Source organism: Ammospiza caudacuta, chromosome 7 (assembly GCF_027887145.1).
Source record: "Ammospiza caudacuta isolate bAmmCau1 chromosome 7, bAmmCau1.pri, whole genome shotgun sequence".
Lineage (NCBI taxonomy): Eukaryota > Metazoa > Chordata > Aves > Passeriformes > Passerellidae > Ammospiza > Ammospiza caudacuta.
Genome location: NC_080599.1, coordinates 47,899,520 through 47,923,997, shown reverse-complemented (window position 1 = coordinate 47,923,997; position 24,478 = coordinate 47,899,520). Strand labels below are relative to the sequence as shown.

The 24,478-nt window shown below is 52.8% G+C and overlaps 1 protein-coding gene across 1 annotated transcript; it reads right to left on the bottom strand.

Moving 5' to 3' along the window:
- Positions 1-4,980: 4,980 nt before the first annotated feature.
- LOC131560066 (cystathionine gamma-lyase-like) lies at positions 4,981-13,020 on the bottom strand. The gene is made up of 12 exons (XM_058808708.1): positions 12,856-13,020; positions 12,383-12,464; positions 11,710-11,805; positions 10,713-10,828; positions 10,033-10,185; positions 8,782-8,839; positions 8,490-8,567; positions 7,722-7,874; positions 7,485-7,606; positions 6,686-6,738; positions 5,532-5,670; positions 4,981-5,281 (listed from the first exon to the last, which is right to left on the bottom strand). Exons 1-12 carry the CDS (start codon positions 13,018-13,020, stop codon positions 5,273-5,275), a joined length of 1,224 nt encoding a protein of 407 aa, XP_058664691.1. The 3' UTR covers positions 4,981-5,272.
- Between the last annotated feature and the right edge of the window lie 11,458 nt (positions 13,021-24,478).

Genomic DNA, 24,478 nt, shown 5'->3' with positions numbered 1-24,478 from the left:
CCCGACAGCTGTCAGGGGTGGAGCTGCCATCCTCTGCAGGGCAGGGAGCTGTGGGGCACCACCTGCACTGGGACAGCCCATCCATCCCAGCAGGGCCCAGGGGCCATGGGGATCTTGGGGATCCTCTCTGCACAAAGTCCCTCACATCTGGGAAGACTTCTGCACTTGTCCTCATTTGTGATGCAATGGTGGAGCTGCTCCTGCTGTTGCTGTCCTGGGCCATCATAAGGCAGCACAGCCCATCCATCATCCATCATCATTGTCCATCATCCACTGCCCATCATCCATCACTGTCCATCATCATCCATCATCATTGTCCATCATCCGTCATTGTCCATCATCCACTGTCCATCATCATCCATCATCATTGTCCATCATCTGTCATTGTCCATCATCCACTGCCCATCATCCACTGTCCATTGTCATCCATCATCGTCCATCATTGTCCATCATCATTGTCCACCACTGCCCATCATCGTCCATCATTGTCCATCATTATCATTATCCATCATTTGCTGTCCATCATCGTCCATCATTATCCATCATTTGCTGTCCATCATCCTCCACCATCACTGTCCATCACTGTCCATGACCATCCGTCATCCCTCAGCAGCCAGAGCCGCCTGCTCGTGCAGAGCCAGGATGAGTGCAGTGTCAGCAAGGGGAGGTGTCTCTGCCTGGGCCAGGGGTCACCCGTGCCACCCCCAGGGCCACCCTGGCAGCACAAGGTGGCCCCAGATCTGGAGTCTCTTCAGAAGCTGCTTTTGCTGGAGGGAAAAACCATCAGGAAAACAGAACAGGCCCAGGCTGCACCCAGGGAGTCTCAGCTTGGAGGGAACCCCTGGATCACAGGAGACAGGAAAGCCCTGCCTGGCTGCCCATCCCGAGCTTTCAGCAGCTGCAAAAAGACCCCACACCAGGGCTGGGCTCTGGCAGCAGCTCTGGAAGGGTAAATCTGGCTCCAGCTTCATCAGCTCCCTCAGCACTTGTCAAATTAAGGGCTCTGGTTGGAGCCTCAAAGGCAGAGAGGCTCTGCAGCAGCCAGGGAAGGGAGCTCGGGGAATTGCAGGAGATGGAGTTAATGTCTTCTCTGAAGGGAAATCTGGTGTCAGAGAGGAACAAGGTGATGAAACACGACTCAGGGAGCCTGAATCCCAGAGAGGGCAGAGCTGGTGCCTCGGTATCTGCCACTGACAGAATCCCCAGGGCCTTCATTGCCAGGAAACAGAGCTCATTCCTCACCAGGGAATGCAACAGCTCCATCCACCCACAGAGACTCAGGGAATGGTGGGACCAGCTCTGGCCCTCCCCACATCCCCTCGGAGCCCAGTGCTTCTGTTTGGATTCTTCTTTGAGGAATGGATTTAATGTGGAGTCAATTGAGTGGAACCTTTGTAAATGCAGGCATTTGTTTCTTGGAGTCCCAGGGGAGCTTCCATTATTTATCCTGGGGCCCACGGCCAAGCTGGAAGGGAATTTGTTTCCAAGGGAAAAGGGGCAAGTCACAGACAGATGCAGGGTGGGTTTCAGACACAACAGAGGAAAGGGACTTAAATCAGGGTTTAGGATCAGAAGTGATCAGTTTTGCCAGGTGGAATGTCTGCCATTTTAGGCAGACATTTTAGGCCACCAGGCAAGGTGGGACAAGGAGAGGCTTTGGAAAAGGCAACAGCATGGATGAAAACCTGGAAAAGTAGGAGACCAGCCCAGTTCTCCAGGTTCAGACATTTCTGGGAGAAAGGCAGGGAGCAGAGACCAGGGGAGCTGTGGCTGCCCCTGGATCCCTGGGAATGCCCAAGGCCAGGCTGCACAGGGCTGGGAGCACCCTGGGACAGTGGGAGGTGTCCCTGCCATGGCAGGGGTGGCACTGGGTGGGATTTAAGGTCCCTTGTTATTCCTGTCACCTCAGGGAAGGGGGGAAGGACAAGGGGAGCTCTCCCCCACCACAGGCAGCACAGAGCCTGAGCAGCTCCACGTGACCTCCTGGGGCACTTCCCTCCTCAGACAAGTGTTTGTTGTGCAATCTCGAATGCTGGTGTCCAGAGACTCTGAATCCAAACCTGCCATTTCCTGATCCAAGATGCTGCAGAAATCAGCTGGGAGCTGGCTGCTTGGATGAAATCCCTCCCCAAAAGCAGCCCGTGGGTTTGCCATGGAGCCTGGGAACAGAGCACACGGCTCATGGCTGGAATGGCTCTGGTTCTGCTCTTCCCTGTGAGTCCAAGCGAGAGAATTCCTTTTACGTTCATCTGTCCTCATGGAAGCCTGGAAGAGGAGAAGAGATAAATGATTATAAATGATGAACATCATCTAAATATAATTCCTTCATTCTGAGAGCCTTTGTGACACACTCCCTTGGGAAATACTCCCAGCTGAAATGGAATTCTGCCCCGTTCCTCACAGATCTCCCGTTGCTCTTGTGAAACACACGAGGCATTAAATGTCAGCAGTAACAATGTCAATAACGGTGTCCTGGTGAGAACCCAAGTGGCAGCTTGGAAATGCAGGCAGACGGGGAAATACTGGGAAAAACCCACCCTAAGGGTTAAACATTCCTTCCCAAATCCTGCAGCTGCTCTGGATAAAGATCCATCAGGGTGGGATGTGTGTGAAAAACAGGGTTTGCAAGAGAAGGAAAATGGATTTTCAGTGGTGTTTAGAGAGTTAGAAATGATGGTTGAAAATTTTCGATTCCTGCCCTGCCCCAGCATCCCAGGAGCCAGCTGGCTGTGGGACACAGGGTGGGATTGCTGGGGTGTCTGTGCAGGGCCAGCAGCCTGACTGGATGATCCCTGTGTGTCCCTCCAGCTTTGGATATTCCATGATTCTGTCAGGCTGCCAGGCTGGGAGCCATGACTCCAACTCCATTCCCAACATCCTTTAGAAAGGCAGGAGATAATCAATATTTTCCTACTGATTAGATGATAAAAGGGAGATAATAAAAGGGAGGAATAAAAATTGCATTGGTCAGTCAGCTACTGCACACAGCAGCAGATAAAATAATTACTGAGCACTGGCGGGGCTCAGGCTCATTCCAGTGATTCATGGGGATGTTGGGAAGCTGTGCTGGGACTGAAGGGCATCTGGAGTTTGTGCCTTGGAGCCCACTCAATCCATAAATACGTGGGATGGGAGCTGTGACTCCTGCCCTGCAGCAGCAGCACCCCAAGTGCCGTGTCCATGGCCATGGCACAGAGAGGGACAGTGCCCAAGCCCCAGAGTGGCCCTGCACTGGGAACTGTGAGCTCAGCATTCCTGGTGCCCAGCTCCTCTCCTGGTGACACAGAGTGCAGTGACAGAACTTTCCTGTAAATGAATGCTGGAGTTTCTTAGAACTCTTCTGACTAATGCGGCTCAGTCTTGGCTGGAGGACACAAAGCCTTCATCAAACACAGTGAGAAATGCCAGAGAACGCTCAAATCCAGGGAATGTGAGGCTGGGAGGGAGCAGGCTGACCCCAGCACTCAGAAAGCTGGGGCTGGGAGCCAGGCCCTGCCTTGGGCTTAGCTGGGCTGGATTCAGGGCTTAGTGCTGCTCCTTTGATCCCCAAGGATAAAGGTATTTTCAGCCAACACGAGGGATTGGGGCCTCAGCATGGAAACCAAATTGCCCTGGAAGTGCAGTGAATCTGAATCCAATCTGCAACAGCAAATCCAAGGAAAAACACACCCTCTGGCTTTCAGAAATATGGAATAAGGGAAACACAACCCAGACCTGGGATCAGCCCACAGCAGGGGCACAGGGTGGCTCCAGAGCTGCCATGAAGCAGGAGATACTGAAACATCCCCGAGGATTCTCTCCTGCTCAGAGGGATGGAATCATGGAACAGCCTGAGCTGGATCCCGCAGGGATCAGCCAGCCCAGGGCCTGGCCCTGCACACACACCCCAATGCTGCCACCCTGTGCCCGAGCACTGCCCAAGCAGTCCCCGAGCTCTGGCAGGGCTGGACCCTGGGATAAACTCTGGATAATCAGGGCATGAGGAGGTCACTGCACTCTCCCACAAGCTCCCTAAAAGGAGACCAGGTCCTGGCGGGCCCAGGCTCAGAGCCAGCCTCAGGCTGATATCCCACAGGTCAGGAAAATCACGGAGCAATTCACTGAGCATTTCCCTGCTGGCACAGGTATCTGTCCTGCCCCCAGGGGAATGGGACAAGGAAATCCAGGGCAGCAGGAGGCAGAGGAAGCACAGCAGCTTTTCATTCCATGGGAGACGTTCCTGGGACACAAAGCAGCCCCTGCTGCTCCCCACAGACCAGGCAGCAGCTCCAGGGCACAGCAGGGGCTGGGCTGCCTGAAAAAGCACCTGGATCTGAGGGACTGCCCATGGAGGGGCTGCAGGAGCTGACCTGGTGTAAGCAGGAACCCACCTCTGTGGGGACAAGGGAAAAGGGGCAATGGCTTCATGGACACTGGGCAGGGATGGATGGGACCCTGGGCAGGAATTGTTCCTGGCAGGGTGGGCAGCCCTGGAATAGAATCCCCAGATTTTCTGTGCCTGCCCCCGCATCCCTGGCAGCGCCCAAGGCCAGGCTGGACACTGGGGCTGGGACAGTGGGAGGGGTCCCTGCCATGGCAGGGGTGGCACTGGCTGGGCTCTGAGGTCCATTCCAACCCAGCCCAGTCTGGGGTGCTGTGGGATGAGGTGGGCTGGGTGGGAACACCTTCACTTGGGTTTAGTCAGGATTTAATCCCTCTGTGCAATGAAGGTTATTCTGGCTGTGGCCAGTACAGAATGGTCCTGCCTCAGCTCCAGCCCCTCCTCAGCTCCATTCCTCTCTCCCCTCAGCTCCATTCCCCTCCTGCCTTCCCACAGGAAAATCCCAACAGCTCCAGGGTCACTCCATCCCCTGGTTTTGAACACAAAGAGCACAGGGGAAGGAAAAGCAGGTTTTAATTAAAAGAATTCCAATCATTCCCACAGCACGTGATTTTTTCAAATTACAAAGATTCCTCTTTAGAAAAATATTATTTGCCAGGTGTTGCATTTCTCTTCATCTTCAATGTTCCATCAAGAGAAGGAAATTATTTTAGGAAAATCTCCAACCTAATTAAAATAAATCTGAGGTCAATCAGGTTTTTGAGCTGAGCTGATGGGTGAGCAGAGAATGACCCGAGAGCAGCAAGAGGCAGCAGCCCCTGTGCCCCCAACCCTGCAGGAGCAGGAGGAACACTGAGCTCTGCTGGCAAAGCAAAGGCAAAGCAAGAGTGGTTTTCCGTGTCCTCGTCCACAGCCATGTCCAGTTCCAAGGTCCTTATTGACCCTCAAGGTTTATGCAAACTGCAGGAAGGAAAGGGAGGGGTCAGTGTGCTCTGTCCGTCTATCAACCACACATTTTTATCTCCTTTTCATAAATTAAAGTCACATTTAGCATTTGATTCTCCTGAACCCATGGGGAACTGTGCCTGAGCAGGGCTGCAAACAGGGAAACTTTCCCTCCCCAGCCCAGGGTCCACCAGGGAGGAGCTGAGGGCTCAGCCCCGGGGAAAGGCTGGCTGGGGATGATTTTATAGAGGAACTCCCCACTCACCGCAGCCTTCAGGGCCTGGTCCAGGTCTGCCAGCAGATCCTCCTCATCCTCCAGCCCCACCGAGAGGCGGATCAAGGTCTTTGTGATCCCCAGACGTTTCTTATCCTCCTCAGGCAGATTCTGATGGGTCATGCTGTACCTGAAATGACAAAAACCGTTTTATCCCAAGAATTTGGGACTTGTATTGGTAAAAGCAGCCTGGCTGGTTCCTTGCCAGCACCCCTGAAATGCAGCAGGATCTGACACCTCCTCTGTGCCACCTGTGTGACCCCACAGATGCAGAGAGCCCTTGGCAGCAGCTCCTGGAAATGCTGGGAATGCTGACAAGTCAGGGAATTGCATCTCCAGCTCGTATGTGCAGGACACAAATTATTAACAAGAAGTGGATATATAAATATCTGGACCTGACAAAGGAGAAACTCCTACTGCTCTTCCTTCCAGAGCTGCTCCTTCATTCTACAGAAGCTCTGTGAGCTCTGCACATGGGGAATGTGCAACCTCCAGTATAAAATCTCCTGGTTTCATTCCTGGTGTCTCAGATCCCTTCTCAAAGTGCCCCAAAGGACTCTGGAGGGTTTACTCTCTCCAGCTACACAGGACACAGGCAAGAAGGGATTTCCCTGGTGCTGTCACTGGCACCAGCTCCTTTCAGCTGCTGGAGGGGTTCAAGGTTTGCTGTGAAATCAGGAAGTGAAATGATTTAACATTTAAATACAGTCATTCATTTCCATGGACCTTTTCCAAAAGCAAGCTGGCTCTGAGTGCAATGATGCAATTCCATGAAGATGCTGTTTTGAGCAGTTTAAAAGGCCCAGAGGCAGCTGGGGGCACACAGTGACCGTGCCCCTCGTGTGAGCAGGGAGCAGGGCATTCATTCCTCCATCCCAGCTGCTCCTCATCCCAGCACTCTGCAGCTTCTGGGATTGCCTTCATGGACACCGACTGTGCCTCAGCCCTCCAGGTGAAATTCCTCAATCTCTGCCCTCCCACAGGATTCCCTCCCTCTGCAACCTCCCCTGGCTCTGTGCTGCACAGCAGTCCCTGAGTTTAGCTAAAGGCAAAACAGCAAAACAGCTCTGGGGGCTGGGAAATCGTGGGAATTTTGTGGTGCTCTGCAGCTTTTTGGGGCTCTGAGGATGGGAGGATGAACTCACGGATGCTCTGCCAGGCTCTCATAGCCACCCACACTGAAGCCCACGGTGAACACCTGTGGGAGAAAGGGAAGGAGGTTATGGATTCATGGACAGAGAGCTCACAGAATCAGGGAATATCCTGAGTTGGAGGTGCCCACAGGGATCACTGATCCAGCCCCTGGCCCTGCAGACACCCCAACAATCCCACCCTGAGCATCCCTGGCAGAGCTGTCCAAACCCTCCTGGAGCTCTGGCAGCCTCAGGGCTGGCACCTCTTCAAGGACATTGAGGCAAATAGAAAGTTTAGGGACCTTTCTTCCCCTCAAGTTTTTCTAAAATAACTTCTATATTATAAATTGTATTAGCTGTAATTAGGGAATAAAGGGCACATCTGGCAGGGAAGAGCTAAGATTGCAAACAGACTCATCCTGCCCCTGGATCCCAGGGAGTGTCCTTGCTGGGGTGGGTCCTTGCCTGGAGCCAGCACAGCATTCCCAGAGCCAGGGGCTCCCTCAGTGCCTTTCCCCCTGAGGGCACTCTGCAATGTTCCAGCAGAGCTGCACCAGCCCCAGCTGCCCAGCCCTGCAGAAAGCCCTTTGCCAGCAGCAGCTGAGCTGGACACGCCTCACCCTGGGAGCAAACAAACAAACACTCCCAGGGGGATGAGGGGTCCCTTTGTTCCCTCTCATTCACCCCCAAGAACAAATTATTCCTGTTTTATAGTGGGGCACACATGATGGATTGGCAAGAAAAGCCACCCCACCCTCCCCTCAGCAGGGCAGATTCAGCTCCCTCTGAAGTTGCTTTTATTGCACTTTACCTTCAGGTTCCTGAGAAAGGCATAAGCATTACATTCTTCCCCTTGGATTTCGAAGCTGACGATCCCTGAAACACCTGAGCACTGCCTCTTCATCACCTCACACTGACAGTGGGAAGCCAGCCCTGGAATGGAGACAGTTGGGAGAATTCCCAGTGAATGCCAGTGCAGAGCTGGGGCAGCTCAGCCTCACCCAGCCCATCACTGGGCACCACAGCTCCCCGGTCCCTGCTCACCCACCTGGGTACATGACCTTCTTCACACAGGGATGGGATTCCAGGAACTTGGCCACAGCCAGGCCGTTGTGGAAGTGCAGCTTCATCCTGATGTGCAGAGTCTTGAGGCCCCGGTTGCAGAGGAAGCAGTCAAAGGGAGAGGGGACAGCTCCCAGGGCTGTGGGAATGGGAACAGAATCCCACAGAATCACACAGAATTCCAGAGAATCCCACAGCAACACTGGTGCTCTGCATTCAGCACAGCCAAGCACAGCCTCACCTCCAGCATTGCTGACCCTGGCACAAGTGGGAAGACACCCAAGGAAATCTCTGTTCCTCATCTCCCACATGGGACAGCCAATTAATGAGGCCAATTAACAGGCTCAGGCCTCAAGGATTACATTATTTATTGGGCACAGTGCACCCTCAGTGCAGAGGGCACAACCCTGCACAGGAATTTATTCCTGACAAAGAGGAGGCCGGAAAATTGCTGGAATCATCCGAGGCAGGAAAATTCTGCATTGGGCACACCCTGATGGGTGAGGGAGTTTCAAACCCCCCAGGCTGCAGGTGGCACCTCAGTGGTTTCAGGATGGGTCCCCAGTGCTCTCCTGGAGTGCTCAGGAAGGGGAGATCAACGTCTCTCATTTTATGGGACTGTTTTATTGAGCTTTCCCAGCTCTGTTCATTGACATTCCAGGCTGATTTGCCACTTGTGTGCGTGCCCACCCTCCCCAGCAGCAGCTGTGGATGTGAACAGGATTCCTGTTAGAAATTCCCTGTTTAGACTTACTCCTCTGCAGGAATTTCAGCCTCTCATAGAGACATTTCTTATTTACAGAGACCAGGCCCATGAGGACATCGCTGTGCCCTGCAAATGACAGGGGACAAGAATGGGATCAGCCCCAGGTGTAAATAAAACCCCTGGGACACCTCCCACCACCCCAGGCTGCTCCAGCCCCAGGGTCCAACCTGGCCTTGGGCACTGCCAGGGATCCAGGGGCCTCCCCACCCTCCCAGCCAGGAATTCCCTCCCAGTCTCCCTCCATCCCTGCCCTAAGCATGTGCTGAACTCTCACACTCACCATTCATGTATTTGGTTGCAGAAGACATACAAATATCAGCCCCCAGGGCCAAAGGACGCTGAAAGGAAAGGAAAATAACATCATCATTCCAGTTTGAGTTCATCCCCAGCCATTCCAAAGGGCTCTGAGCTCACACAGGATAAACAAGGGGAGAAACAAACACAAAAACCTGAGCATGACAATAGAACACGTGCTAAAGGCAGCACTACAGGGAGGCACTCTGAATTCAAGGGAAGCACAAGAAAATGTGATTTAAGAGCACTGCTCCCACTCCCACAGGCTCCAGGGAGAGAAGAGATTGAGCACACCCAACACACAGTGCAGAGCTGGGAAAACAGTTCTGCAGCTCAGCTGGGGCAGGGACACACCATGGCATGGAGCCCACAAAGGGCATTCCCACGGGAAATGAGGGATCCAGCTGCAGAGCAAAAGAATTGCTTTGCTTTCCAGCTGTTGCAGATCCTGCCCTGGAGGAGCTGAGAGCATGAGCAAAGGAGCTTCCTCTGGCAGCTCTCTCCCCTCAGCTCCCAGTGCTCTGCCCAGGAGCCTCCTGAGGGGAGACAAACCAGGAGCTGGACGGGCAAGAGGGGCTGAGCAGTGCCAGATTTTTAATCAGTCACTAATTAAGGCACTTTGCACATGGTATCAGCACATTCTAAAGAGTGAGGGGCATCACTGTTAAAATGGAACAAAGCAGGCAAATTCTATCCCATATTGAGAGCAACAATGCTTGGAAGTTCATTATTCTGAAGCATTTGTAAAACTTAAATGTCTTCACTTCATGTCTTCCAGTTATCAATACAGGAAAGTTCTGGCAGTTGTTATGAAGAAAGTTATAAACCTCTGAATCATATATTCAGCAAAATAGAGAAGAAAAAGGTAAAGTGGATGTCTCCAAGAAAGACTGAACAATGGCTGCTACATTTGTCTTCCACTATCATCTGGTTTTTACCTTTGTGGCTCAGAACAGCATGTGCAGAAGAATTGATTCAAAGAGGCCAAAGTGAGGGAACCCTTGGTAACTGTTTGATTTCCATCAGGAATAACAGAATTCCATCATTCCTGGAGTACAGACACGCCCTGCCCCCCTCACTGGTGCACCAGCAGCAGCACCTGGGCTGGGCCTGAACCAGAGCAGGTGGTTTTGCAATGCAGAGACCAAAACTGCAGTTCCCTGGTCATGCTTCCCTTCCCAAAAGGGACCTCCAGCCCCACTGGCGCAGGTGACAGTCCTGTCCTTGTCCCACACACCTGGAAATATGGAGACATGAAGCTGTTGTCCACGGCCACCCACACGTGCTTTTCAGGACACTTGGGTTCACGAGGTTTGTGCGCCACCTCAGCGCAGGCTTTGATGTCGATCACCTTCAGCGTGGGGTTCGTGGGGCTCTCGAGCCAAACCAGCTGCACAAACCCAACACAACTCCAGGTCAGAGAGCTCCCAGCGCTGGGCTGAGTCCCAGGGGCTCTGGGTGCCCAGTGCTGGCAGCTCCCCGTGGCTTTGGGCCCTGGGGACGGGCAGTGGCCCTGCCAGGGCCGGGGGAGGCTCCAGCGGCTCCTCCGAGCCCAGGGAGCTTTCCCTGCAGCTGGGCTTGTGCCATCCCAGCTGGAGAAGGGCTCAGCAGCAGGACAGAGCCTTTCCCAGAGCCCTGCCCAGCACGGCTCCCTTCCCCTGGGGCAGGGATCACCCAGCAGTGCCACGGAGCCCCCCCGGCTCCGCGCTCCCTCTGCTCCTCCTCACCTCTGTCCTGTACCCTCCTCTCTGCAGGGCTCTGCCCTTCCCAGGATGCTGCCCGTGAGGGGCACAGGGGGACAGGGTGGATGCAGCTGTGCCCCAAGCTGCCCCCTCAGCTCAGCACAGCCCCAACCCCAGCAGGAGCAAGGATAAAACAATTTAACGTCCCTTTAAAGTCCACTTCCCTCTCCCCTACCTTGGTCGAGGGATATTCTTTAATTTTTTCTTCCAGCTTTTTTGGGTCTGTGCAGTCAACATAAGCCACTTTCAAATTGAACTCCTCTTGCATTTTGTCAAATAATTCTTTCGTGCCTAAAAAAAACCAAAAAATCAATCACAAAATGAAAAACTTCCTTAACTTTCATTCCCTGCTCTGCAGCCTCCTGCATCATGCAGGGACAGTCAGGGGGGCACAGATTGATGCTGCACACCACCCATGGCACATTTATATTTTCTTTATTTACACACTTAAAGATTGTTGCAGATTGAGTGATCATGAAATAGTAATAATTTAAATATGGGATCAGAGTGATTTGGGAAGTACTTGAAATCAATGTGGGGTTTATGATCAGGAAATTAAACACAGAAGAACAATCAAGGGGAAGACTCCAGCTATTGTTTCCCATCACTCCAATAAAAATGATTCCTTCCTGTCTTTGAAGCCTTTCCCAGGGAAGATTAAAAGAATCCAGCAGGTGATCAATGGATGTGCAGCACTCACTACCAGAAACACTCCTGCATTAAAAATTCATCGGTTGGGTCCTTTTGCCAAGCTGATCCCCAGGGACTCAGTTTTCCATCTGAGCAGGAAGGGATGGGACATGGAGGTGGATTCTGGGAGCTGAAGGGAACATCTGAGTGATGTTTGGGAGGTTCTTTTGTGAGAAGCCCTTTCTTTGGAACAAACCAAGGCAGAGGAGGAGCAATGAAATTCAGCCCTGCAGAAACCAGGCTGAGGCTCCAAGGAGAGGGGAAAGCTCCCAGGAACTGGAGTGAGCTCACCCTGCTCAGAGAGGCACTCTGGCTGAGCTGGGTGCACTCTGCCACTGGGGAGCTGTGAGGGAGAGGGATTGATAAAAACAGGATTCAAAGAACAGTGGGGTCCTACAGGGGAAATTCAGAGTTCCTGAGAGCCACAGACAGGTTTGAGCCCCTGCACAAAGAAGGCTGAAGCCACTGGGTGCTGTACCCACCTTCATACACGTGTTCAGTGCAGATAATTGTTTCCCCTGACTTCAGCAGGTGACAGATGTTCATAATTGCTGCCATGCCAGAGGAATAAGCCAAGCCTGGAGGAGAAAGGATCATCAGTGTTTGATGTGACACAACAAGTCAGACTTGCCTTGGCCTTCCTCACTTTGCCTCTGAAAAGAACCTGTTCTGTCAGTGCCTCACTGGGAACGTGGAGCCAGTGACAGCAGGGGATGGATGTGGACAGCATGGAACCAGGATGGACACTGGGATACACTGGGACAGGCTGGGAATGGACTGGGAATGGACTGGGACACACTGGGAATGGACTGGGACACACTGGGAATGGACTGGGACACACTGGGAATGGACTGGGGCCAGGGGCTGCCTGCTCCCACTGCCTCCAGTGCTGCTGCACAAGGACGGATCCAGCTCAGCCCAGGCATCAGCCACACTGAGGGAGCAGCAGGCAAACCCAGGCATGGAGCTGGACTTTGCTGGACCAGAAGTCCTGGGCTCTTCCCCACCTTGGAGCTGCTCCTGCCCACAGCCAAGAGCCAGAGCCGTGGTGAGGGAATCATGGAATGGTTTGGGATGGAGGGACCCCAAAGCCCACCCAGTGCCACCCCCTGTCCCAGGCTGCTCCAAGCCCCGTCCAACCCATGAGGTGCTCACTGTATTTGGCTCCATCGAGGACGGACATAACCTTCTCCAGGATACGCCTGTTCGGATTGTCGAACCGGGTGTATTCGTACCTCTGGCGTGGGAAGAGGAAACAAACATCAGAGAGAGCACAGGGAAAGCTTGGGATAAACCGCTCCGGATCGCCGCCCGCAGCGGGAACAACGAGCCCCGGGCTGGCTCCGGCTGCAAGGGAGCACAGCGGCTCCTCCGGTGCCGCCGCCGCTCAGCAGGGCCGTACCGGAGCACAAGCACGGGATCGCGGCCGGGCGGCTCTGCAAGGGCCCCGTGAGGAGCCCCGCTCCCGGCCCAGCGAGATGCTCGCGTCTGCCCAGGAGCTGCCACGGGGGGAAACATCCGCGCCGGGAGCTCCCTGCCCTGCCCAGGCCCTGCCGCCTCCCGTTCCCCCGGCCGGGACACGCCGGGGCCGCAGCGGGGCTCGGCGGCCCCGTGCTGGCCGCACTCACCTCCTCGTCCTTCGCGGGCACTTGCTGCTTGAAGGTGGTGGAGAGCGTGATAGGCGGCACCACGGCCTTGGAATTCCACTGCTCGGGCTCCTGCGCGTAGTGGATGGCATTGGTGGCGAAGTGAGGGATAGGCGGCAGAAGCTTACCGCACTCCTGGCTGCACATGGTGGCGGCTCTGAGGGACCGGCCCTCAGCGCGGCTGCTTTTAGCGACCCCGCGGGCTCGGCGGGGCGCGGCTTTCGCGCCTTCTCATTGGCTGCTGCGCCGGCGGGGCGGGGCCCCCGCGCCCTCCCATTGGCTGCCGGCGGGGCGGGGCCCGCCCTGCACGGCAGCGCCCGGCCGCTGGGGGGCGCCGCGCGCGGAGGGCGCCCGGGGCGGCTTTCCCGGGCGGAAGCGGGAGCAGCGCGCAGTGACCCGCAGGGTGACGCGGCTGGACGGGCAAGAGACCAACGCGTTCCGGGGTCCCGGTGCTATTTGACCTTCCCTCCCCCCAAGTGACGCCCGCTCGGTAAGCGGCAGGGTGGCACGCTGGGTGGTGGAGCAGGGCAGAGCCAGTAAATCTGGGAACGGGCTCTCCCTGCCATTCCAGCCCCTGCCCGCGGCCTGCCCGCAGCGGGGCGTCAGCCCGGCGGGGCTCCCGTCACAGCGCCTGCAAACACCCCGAAGCCACCCATTAGGTGGGCACGTGTCCTACCCAAACCGGCCTTATCACGGAGCCACGTGAAGCCACCGGAGATGCGACGTTGGGCACACGATTAGTCAGAGGTGGGGCAGCAGCCTTAAACCCTGAAGGAATCCCCAGCAGGGCACCTCTAAGGCATAGTCCCATAAATCATGTCAGAGATGGCCTGCGGTGTTCTCCCTGGCCATCCCAAACACACATGACAGGCACCAACGTCAACCTATTATTGCTCTTCAGAGCCTAATTGATGGAGCCCTCAAACGAGCCAACAACGATCAGGGAGAAAATTATGCAAACACACATCAGCAACAACAACAACAACAGGCTCCCGGGAGGCACAGTAACCCTTTTCCTTCCCAAAAGCAGAAGTCAAAACTGATTAAAACCCAGATGGCATCTGGGCGTGCCAGTCCAGCAGGTAGAAGCTCATCAGCCTTGTGCTCCACTTGCTGGGGAAGCTACTGACAGGGGTAGGACAAAACACAAAACCAGTGCCCGGTGGATTTGTCCTTGCTCTCAATGGGGTAACCCATCCAGGCAATCCTTCCTGTAGATCAGTTGTATTTTTCCTTTTCAGAAACCAATGCTGGGAATGATGCCCGCACATCTCCACTGCAGATGAAGTTGTTCTCCTCACAGAACAAATCAGCAGCAGCCTGAACCCGACTGGACACGAGCATCACCAAGCCCAACCCCGGGAGGGACACCTTCCCTTTTCCTGTCTGCAGTGGTCACTCTGCTGACAGCTGTGCCCACGCTGGAGCCTGAATGCATTTCAAGGCCCATTGCTCATGAAGGCAGCGATAACTGTACAACTCTAGGAATTCCAGCCAATTACGAGGATTTGGCAAAGTTCGCTGCAATGTGTGAAACACCACCTCCAACCCCTGAATTCACTCCCTCAGTTTCCAGCAGACCTCCTTGGAGGAGCAGGGCAGATGTTTCAAGGAGCCGCCCTGTGAGCATGAAACGACTGATAGGGAACCAAGCCAGCACCTCTCGCTCTCAGCTGTGGATACACCTCGCTGCAGTTCTCAGGGAGGGCTAGGAAGGTGCAATGCCCACTGAAAACCCAAGGGTAATCTGGGATAAGTGGCAAGATGTTGGTGCCACGTTGTGTGAGAATAACTGGGATTTGTTGGTGAAAGTAACACTATCAAGGCTCAAAACATTGGCCTGGACACTGAGCAGAACATTGATAATATTGAACATTCATAATTTTGAAATCCATCTGATGAAATTCCTGAAACTGTGCTTATATATGCTGGAAAGGACTGTGTGTGTATGAGTCTTTGTGATCCCATACTCACAGCCTACACCACTACAGAATTAACAATCACTCAAACAGCTGCGTTTGTGACAAACAGGGGATGCAACCCCAACAATTCCGCTCCTGTCACAACCCCTGAATTTCTGCAATCTACGTACACATCCCATCAAGGTTTCCTGCTGACTCTTACTGGAATAAACTGGGCACTGCTGAAAAAATTCCTGCAGCATGAGCCACGTCAACTACTGAAACGTGTCGGAAGCGATGGACACAGCTCCAATCAGTGTTCATCAGGAAACAGGAGAAACACACCGTGTCTTGGAAAGAGTGAGAAGAGATGGAGAACATCAGTGGTAGGACATTTTGTTTAGGTGATCTCTAAGCACAAGAGGAATTCCAGATCTGATACTGCACCCTCTTTTAATTTTGCTGATTTTTGTCTTATCCTGCTCCTTGCTAAATGTTTTCCTTATTGTTGGAGTGCGGCTATCAGCAAACCTCCCCTCACATATAACATTGTTCCATCACATTCAGAGAAGCCACAAAAACGTGACCCGATCAAAAATCTCCCTCACTTTATAACTGGAACATAATCAGATGTCCGTTTACAGGCACAGAGGCCAGAGCTGAGTGCACAGTCACTCTGTGGAGCAGAGGCTGCCCTCAGTCACCGGGGGGATTGTGGGGTGCAGCCCCTTTTCCTGGCCACACCACGATCTCAGAACACTCCCTCAGCCTTGGCCTCGATGAGGAGCCCCTGTGCTCCTCTCTTCTGGAGCTGATCACAGACACTGCCAGCTCCCAGGCCCTGCTCCTGGTTTCTTCAGGAGCAGCTGCACGAATGGATTTTCTTGCCCAAACAGCACCACATTCCCGTTCTCACACTCTCAGTGGAAGTGCGGCCAGGATGAGCCATTGCTGGGACTGCAGCCCCTCTCTTGGGGCCCTGCACACAGCGCTCCAAAAGGAGCCCTTGGAGCTCTCCTGGGCCAGCCACTCCCTCTGAGTGGGGCCTCTCCCAGCCGGGAACTCTCCCGTTTGCTGCACTCGGGGATCCCCAACAAATGACGAATCCTCCTGGGCTGACCCTCCCATTCCTCGAAGGCTGGCCCGCTGGGGAGATGCCAAAGCATCCAAAGTGAGCATTTCCCTGCCCTCGGGGGAGCTCCTCACAGGCACCTCACGCTGACTGACTCTGTACACACAGAGTGCCAGGGCTCTGGCAAAGCTGGCACAAATGCTGCTCTCTGAGGGGCCGAGTACCTTTGGTATCTCAATAAGTTAGGACTGAGAGCGAGGTTAAGTCATGAGTTATAAGCCAAGGGAAATGCTGGAAGTGTTGTTCTTTACAACGTTGCTAAGTTCGACTTTGATTTCCTAATTTCAATGAAGAGCTCTTAAGTGTCATTCCCCTGTTCATTGTAAATTATGTGAGCTATTCATCAGGTGTTGCTCCTTTGTTAAATTGTTAGGTTTAAGGTACAACTTAAGCACTATTAAGTCTGAGTGCTATGAAGCTTTTAGCCCACATTCCTTTTTATCTATGTTCCTTTTGTCACAAACAAACACATCTCCCCATTAATTCTGTCAGAGCTCTCCCTGCCGTTCCAGACACTGCCCACAGCCCAGCCCTGCGTGAGCTCCGACCTGGCGATGCTCCTGTGAATAGCCAAAGCCACAATTCAGGGCAGCACCTGCTGGACCCAAACCCTGCCTTATCACAGATGATAAGATCGCCAGAGATGTGGCCTCTGCATCTGAGCTCCATCAGGTTTTGAGCCGAGCTGATGGGTGAGCACAGAATGACCCGAGAGCAGCAAGAGGCAGCAGCCCCTGTGCCCCCAACCCTGCAGGAGCAGGAGGAACACCGAGCTCTGCTGGGAGAACTGGGATCACATTCCCGGGGTGCCCACGGCTGCTCCCACACAGCTCCTGGCTCCAGGCAGAGCCCAGGCTGTGCCCAGCACACCCTGCACAGCCAGGGAGAGCAGCCCAGCAGCAGCAGGGACAGTCCCAGGAACCCAGACTGGAATTCCCAGAGGCAAAGCAAGAGCGGTTTGGTTTTCCGTGTCCTCGTCCACAGCCATGTCCAGTTCCAAGGTCCTTATTGACCCTCAAGGTTTATGCAAACTGCAGGAAGGAAAGGGAGGGGTCAGTGTGCTCTGCCCCTCTATCAACCACACATTTTTATCTCCTTTTCATAAATTAAAGTCGCATTTCAGCATTTGATTCTCTTCGGGCTCTATGTTGACAAATAGAAATATGTGTAGTTACTGCTGGTAGGTTTCCCTATCATAAAAAAACCCCAAAAATATAAACCACACACAAAAGAAGAAAACACAGGAACAAACCTTTCCAGCCTGTACAGAACATGCAACACCTCCACAGCTGCAGCACGTTCACATTTCTCCATTGCCCCCCAAACAGAACAAAGTCCCCATTTCAAACACCTTTATCCGCCCAACCCTGCATCAGGGCGCAGGGTGACCTCGGCCAAGGGCTGGAGGGACAGGGCGCAGGGAATGGCTTCTGCTGCCCGAGGGCAGGGCTGGACTTGGGATCTTGGGAAGGAATTCCGGGCTCTGAGGGCTCGTCTCGGGGATGGTTTTGCCGCAGTCACCAGCGTCCCCAGCCGGTTATGGCCATGACTGCGCCAAGGGGAAAAGTGGTGCCTGAGAGGTGGGAAAGCTTCTGTCGCTGGTGGGGTTTGTTGTCTGCTCACAGATATATATATATATATGTATGTATGTGTGTGTATATATATATATGTATGTATGTGTGTATGTATATATATATATGTATGTATATATATATGTATGTATATATATGTATATGTATGTGTGTATATATATTTATATGTATGTATATATGTGTATATATATATATGTATATATATATAATTAACAGGAAACACCTGTCATTGCCTGTCCCACCCACACATTTGCCTGGAAGCCCCCTAATTCCAAAGTTACACAGATTTGGAGGGAGGGCTCACCTTTCCCTCGCAGGAATGCTGCCACCCTCCTTGGCAGACCCTGTCTTTGAAAGCAGGACGGGGTCTCACAAGAGCCCAGCAGAGAGGGAGAATCCCCTCCTTCCAGCCCGTGGCCCCAAGCCTTTGGGTGAGCCCAGGACTGGGAGCAGCTCCCCAGCCACAGCAGCTCACAGCCCCGGGGTCCCACGAGCCCAGCACGGAGCTCACCCACCCGTGGCTAGGGGCATTCACTGCCCTCAAATGGGCTCTTTCACCTGCCCTGCCTCACCCTGGGCATTCCCTACTGAGGGGAGCGCTCAGGGACCCCAAACCCTCAGTCCACTCACAGCACGTTGCACCAGCACAGCTTTCACCGGGGGTTTTCTGCTTTCCCAGGCCCTGCAGTGCTGTAACCTGGGGGCCGTAAATACCCCTCAAATGCTTCATTTCACCTGAACGCAGCCATCCACTGCTCAGACACTTCAGCCACAGCACTTACACTGCTGGTGGAGCCAGCAAAGTCACCCAAACACCTCAGACCCTGTTCTAAGGAGGGCCAAGCCCTCACTGCAGGGAGAAAACACAACAGCATCACAGGGGGAACAGAGCAGTGGGAGGCTCCAGCCGGGAAACATTTTTAAAAAAGGCAACCAAACACACAAACCTGGCCTGGGAGGGACTGCCTCAGAAAATAACCAGCATATAGGAGGGACGGCTCTGCTGCTTTTATGTCTTTGCAGGTGCCAGGCAGAGCTGGCCCTGGTAACTCCTCTCAGGTGTGGGAGCTTTATCACCTGCTGGGAACAAGACAGAATTCCAGAGTTACTCATTAGTATAAGAACAATGTAATTGTCTCATTAGATTAAAAACCTGATGTTTTCATTTGGATTCAAACCCTTTCCATCACTGATATTTTACAGCATCTCCCTCCCATTTTCCTTTCTAACCACACTGAGTTTTTGCCAGGACAGAAAGTGGGATTGATTTTTGCCCTGATCCAGGCTGTGAACCTGGGCAAGAGCATCAATCAGTGATTGATGATCCCAGGGGAGGCTCCCAGGCAAAGCCTGCAGAAAGTGCTGACCCCGACTGTTTCACCCTGGAGCAGCTCCCGGCCTCCTTCTCTCAGGCCATTCACAAACAGGACTCTGGATGTGTTTGCACCCAAGCTCTGCTCCCCGGGGATGTGACGCGGTGTCCAACAAGTGAGGAGACTGCAGGGGCAGGGCTGGCCAGGGCACTCACAGGGATCTCTGCAGTGCTCTGGGGAAGGGCATGGGCCCAGGGAGGCTCAGGTGGGACACTGGTGACATTTCCTCATGGCAAGGGAGGTCACACATTGGTACAGGAGGCTCAGGTGGGACATTGGTGACATTTCCTCATGGGGAGGGGGATCAGACACTGGAACAGGAGGCTCAGGTGGGACATTGGCGACATTTCCTCGTGGCAAGGGAGGTCAGACACTGGAACAGGAGGTTCAGGTGGGACATTGGTGACATTTCCTCACGGCAAGGGAGGTCAGACATTGGAACAGGAGTCCCTGCCCCCAGAGGATTTAAAGCCCATGTGGATGTGGCACTTGGGGACACGGGGCAGTGCTGGGTATGGCTGGACTCGATGGGCTCAGAGAGCTTTTCCCCCCCAAACAATTCCTCATCCCCATTGTCCTGTGGGAAAGCAGCTTGATCCTGCTGCAGCCTCGAGTGTTCCAAGGACTTTCCTAGAGGACAAAGCTGGAATTCTCTCTGTTCTTACAGCTGGATTTCAAGTCTCCTCCTGCTGTCTCCCTGCTCTAAGGAAATGACTCCACAGGGGCAGGAGTTGTGGATTTTTATCCCTGGACAGCCACGAAGCCAGCCATTCAACTGGGAGCATAGGCAGCCATAGAAATGGTTGAGAGCAGCTCCAGGTCCCAGAAATACTCTTGGAGCCAGTTTTGCTGGCTGTACAATGAGTTGTGCTCCAGCCTTTCTTTCCTTTGCTCTCAATGCACAAACACCAGCTCAGGTATCCACCCACCCACACTGGGGCACTGCTCACAAAGTTCCTTCCGGCTCATTTCTCCACATTTTGATTTTTGGGCAACAGCTTCTCCACTCCAAGGCAAAGCAAATTGCCTGATCTGGAGTGAAATGGAACCAGCAGCTCAAAGATGTGCAGGAGCTGAAAGATGAGAGCCCTCAACTGCCAGCTCTCATTGTGGCACTGAGATAAGGAGGGGAGAGCTCAGCTGTGCATCTGAACATTTCAACAATCCCTTCTCCCAAGAATATTATGCATCATTTTTTCAGCGTGCTGAAGGGTAAGGGCTGGATTTTAGGGGGTTTATGTGTGGTATAGACTTTAGAAAAGCAACATTTTGTAGACAAAAGACTCAATCCAGGCTGGATGTGCCTGGGGGGAAATGGACGTTGGAGCCAAACTGCAGCAATCACCAACATTTCAGTACAATAAAGGGCTTTTTCTTAGGAAAAAAACCCAGTTCTGTGGGATTTATCAGCTGCCATCATTTCAGCTGATTTGGTGCTTTTTCGAGCCGAAGGGACTGTGCTTGGACAGAGTTCTGGGAGGGTTGGGGTGGGAAGGGCAGCTGAGGACACCCCAAAAGCTGAGGAATTCTGCATTCCTCCCCCTGAGCACGGGGTTATTCCCTTTCCCTGCACTGGGAAGGATCAGCTCCTCCTCCCACTTGCACCTGACTTCTTTTCCCACTGAATTTCGCTGTTAACCGGCCATTCCCAGCCCCTCCTCCTGCCCTGGTGGGACAACGAGAGCCCCCTGAGCTGTGCCCTCCATGCCCACCCTCTGCCCAGGGCTGCTGGGCAGCGCCAATAACGCCGAGCAGAAAAAGGGAATTTTCTGTGCCCGCTCTCTGGGGGTGCTCCTGGCAGAGCCCTGCAAGAGGGGATCCCCACGGGGCAAATCCTTTGTGATGCCAGGTAGGAAAATGTTCTTAATTCACTCACTGGTGCTAGTTCTGCTCCTCTCACACAGATTTCTGGGTAGCTCTTCTACAGTGTTTTATAAAACCACGTGAATGTGCTGCTGGCTTGTAAAATCATGAAGAAAAACCTTGAAGTCATGAATAATATGACAGTTGTTATGGCTGTAAATCCCTTAACCTTATAGGCATTGAATTTACCTGCCTTTTACTACTTGAAGGATGTAAATACCTATTAACTAGAGTGTAAATTTTGAGCTGAACAAATGCGTTGAGGAGGAATGTTTGGGACATTTAGTCTAGAAATAATAATCAATTCACAGCCTGCTATTTAGTGTTATTGAATATAAGAGAAAAAATCCTTGCAAGGGGATGAGAGGATTGTGTGTAACAAAACATGGAGCTGTAGTAGGTGTGGCACAAACATAAATTTACTATAGGCTGATGTGCACAAAGAGCATTTTGCAAGAGAGAATTCATGTGATGTTCGATCTATCCCAACAATTGAAGTGTGTGTGAAACTGTGTGATCTTTGGATACTCAGAAATCCTGAGTTTGGTTTATTTGGGTTGGTTTCAAAGTCTTGAAGGAATGTTTAATCTATAATTAACAACCCCAGCCCGCAACCATCCCGGTGGAAGGGGCTTTGATGAAAACCTGGTTTCTTTTTCATGGGATCCAAAGGTGCTGAGCACAAAAATGACAGAAAATATGGATTTGAGCTGCTCTGCCCGAGGCTGAGATTGATCTAAGTGTCTGAATCCCTGGCTGGAGGCAGAGGCATGAGCAGTCCTGCCTTCAAACACTCCTAATTAATGCAGGTCCTTGAGCCAATCCTACACAAGAACCCTTTTGCTTTGCCTCTGGTTTATTGTTTATGCCCCTGTCCCAGGGTTTTTATGGACTGTGTCATGATATGTTAATTAACTTGTGCTCCCCCCCCCTTCCAGTCATTTGGCCTAAGATTTAATTAAATAGTGGATGTTAAGTGTGGTGTAGTGAAGAGATTCAGCTGAGGCTGCTTTTTGCTGGCTTGGAGGGATATTAAAGCTGAATATTTACTGGGTTGGGAGCACTTCCTCCTGTGGTGTGGGATCCTGATGCTTGGATCTACCTGGATCAAACAGGAGGAAATTCCATGGATGTTTATCCACATTTAGAAATTGTTTTAGTTACAATCTTTATATTTAAAAAGCTGTTATTTAGATATTTTATTGGACTTCTCAGTGCCTGTTACTGTTCTTGCTGAAGTTTTTTGCCTTAGAAAGTTCAGGATGGAATGAAAAGCTGGAAATGCCTCAATTATCCATCCAGGAAGTTTGAGGCATCTTTTGACTTTTCAAGGAAAAAAAAAACAAAACAAAAAAAACAGAGGGGAATCAGCCAACTCTATGAGGATCAATCAGATTTGTCCTGGGAGTTGGGGTAAATAAATCCTATTTTGCATTCACACAACCTTTAGGATGTTCCTGCTGCTGTTTCTTGTGCTGTTCCATGGCTGAGGCTGCATTGTTGGGGGAAAAAAATATGGAAATCCAGTTTTCTCTAGAGCTACTCGAAAGGCTTGGAAGATCCAAACAGGCTGGAAAAGCAGGAGGAGGATGGAAAAACTCGGCACTTTGTTTTTGGGAATAATCCATGCTCTTTTCAAGTGCTGCGGATTCCTGCATGTGCCTAGGAAGTTCAATTTTGTTCTTGCTTCCCTTATTCCCAGGCTGTGAGCTGTGCATCCCATCCTGTCCATGGAATGCAATTGGAAATACTCTGCTTTTCACCTGGCTGCCTGGGAAAAGGGGACCAAAATCCGAACCAGCCGTGGCTTTGGGAAGGAGGGAGAGGGCAGAGAGTGCGGGGATGCAGGGAATGGCTTCCCAGCGCCAGAGGGCAGGGAGAGCTGGCATGTGGGGAAGGAATTCCTGCCTGGGAGGGTGGGCAGGCCCTGGAATTGAATTCCCAGATTTGCTGTGGTTGCCTTTGGATCCCTGGCAGCGTCCCAGGCCACGCTTGGAGCTCCCTGGGACAGTGGGAGGTGTCCCTGCCATGGAATGGGATTTCAGGTCCCTCCCAACCCAAACCATTCTGGAATTCTGCGTCCCATGGGGCACAGCCTTACAGTTCCACTGGGGTTTGTGTGGCCATGGAGGTTCCCCCTGCCCCAGAGGCACTGACACCTTTGCAGGACATCCATGGCTTTGAATCCAGTAACACCTGGTGTCACCCTGGGTTTTTAAGTTTTTCTAAGCTTTCTGGTGTTGACATTCTTGTAATGAACTTTCTCACACACTTTCTGTAAATAACTCATTGTTTTGCATTCTTTTATGGAGGAGGAGAAATCTGATGGACTGTTGGTTGGTCCAGTGTCACTGGAGAGGTGGCACTGTCACCTTCCAACCCACTGTCACTTTTGGGAATCTATAAATGTTGGAGTCAGAAATTAAACTTCCCTTTTTCCTTCACCTTGAGAGCAGCAGTGTGCGCTCGTGTTGTTTGGTGTCCTGCAGTGACAACCTGGGAAAGGAGCACTGGGAGCAGCTCAGGGCGCCCCAGGCAGGGAGAGCAGGCACAGAACCCGCAGTTCTGTGGGTCTGGAGCGGGACATCCTGCTCGGATTTATCCAGGCACCCCAGGCAGGGAGAGCAGGCACAGAACCCGCAGTTCTGTGGGTCTGGAGCGGGACATCCTGCTCGGATTTATCCAGGCACCCCAGGAATGAGAGCAGGCACAGAACCCGCAGTTCTGTGGGTCTGGAGCGGGACATCCCGCTCTGCACAGCCCGGATTAATCCAGGCACCCCAGGCAGGGAGAGCAGGCACAGAACCTGCCTCTCTGGGTTTGGAGCGGGACATCCCGCTCTGCACAGCCCGGATTTATCCAGGCACCCCAGGCAGGGAGAGCAGGCACAGAACCTGCCTCTCTGGGTCTGGAGCGGGACATCCCGCTCTGCACAGCAGCGACCTGCACAGCCCGCATTTACCCGGGTGTCCACAGCGGATTTGTGACTGAGGGAAGGGAGCAGCCCTCCTTCCCCGCCTCCTGCCCTCCATCCCGGCCACACGGTGGTGGTGTTGTTTTCCCAATCCCGAAAATCTCTTCCCAGGATCAGCTGGAGCAGTGGGAAGGGCTTTGTGGGCTGCAGCTGACTGACAACAGCTGATGCTGAGAAACCTTCCCGCAGTTTTCATGTCAGGACATCAGAGACATCAAACACAATATTGGTGTGGAGTAGCGGTGCTGCTTTTCCAGCTTCCCAGGCTTTGGAATCCAAAGTTTCCCTGAGTTTGGTGGTTTGGTGCTACTTTATCCCCACGGGGTGAAATGAGGTGAGCCTTTTTCCCAGAGAACTTAGGAACTCTGAGTCCTTGGGCATCATTTTATAAAATTAAAGCTGTTGTTTGTGATCATTCCAGATGGATCATTCCAGATTCCCGTTGGCAGAGGTTTAAATTCCCAGAAATATCTCATTTGGGAGCCTGCCTGCTCGGGGAAGGGGCCCATGCAGTGACGCCCAGGAGCAGACAGAGGTTGGAGCTGCTGTGTGTGATCCTTGAGCTCCTGATCCAGGCCAGATCTCCTTGGCCAAATGCCCTGCAGACTCTGGAATGCTGTGAAATCCTTCCTGCAAGGCTGTGGGAAAAGGTAATTGAAACATCCTTGAGATCCAGGACTCCTGGGCAGGCTGTGTTTACAGGGTGGGATTAGAGCAGGAGCTCAAGCAGGAATTAAACAAAAACCAACCCAAAACTCAAACCAAAGGAA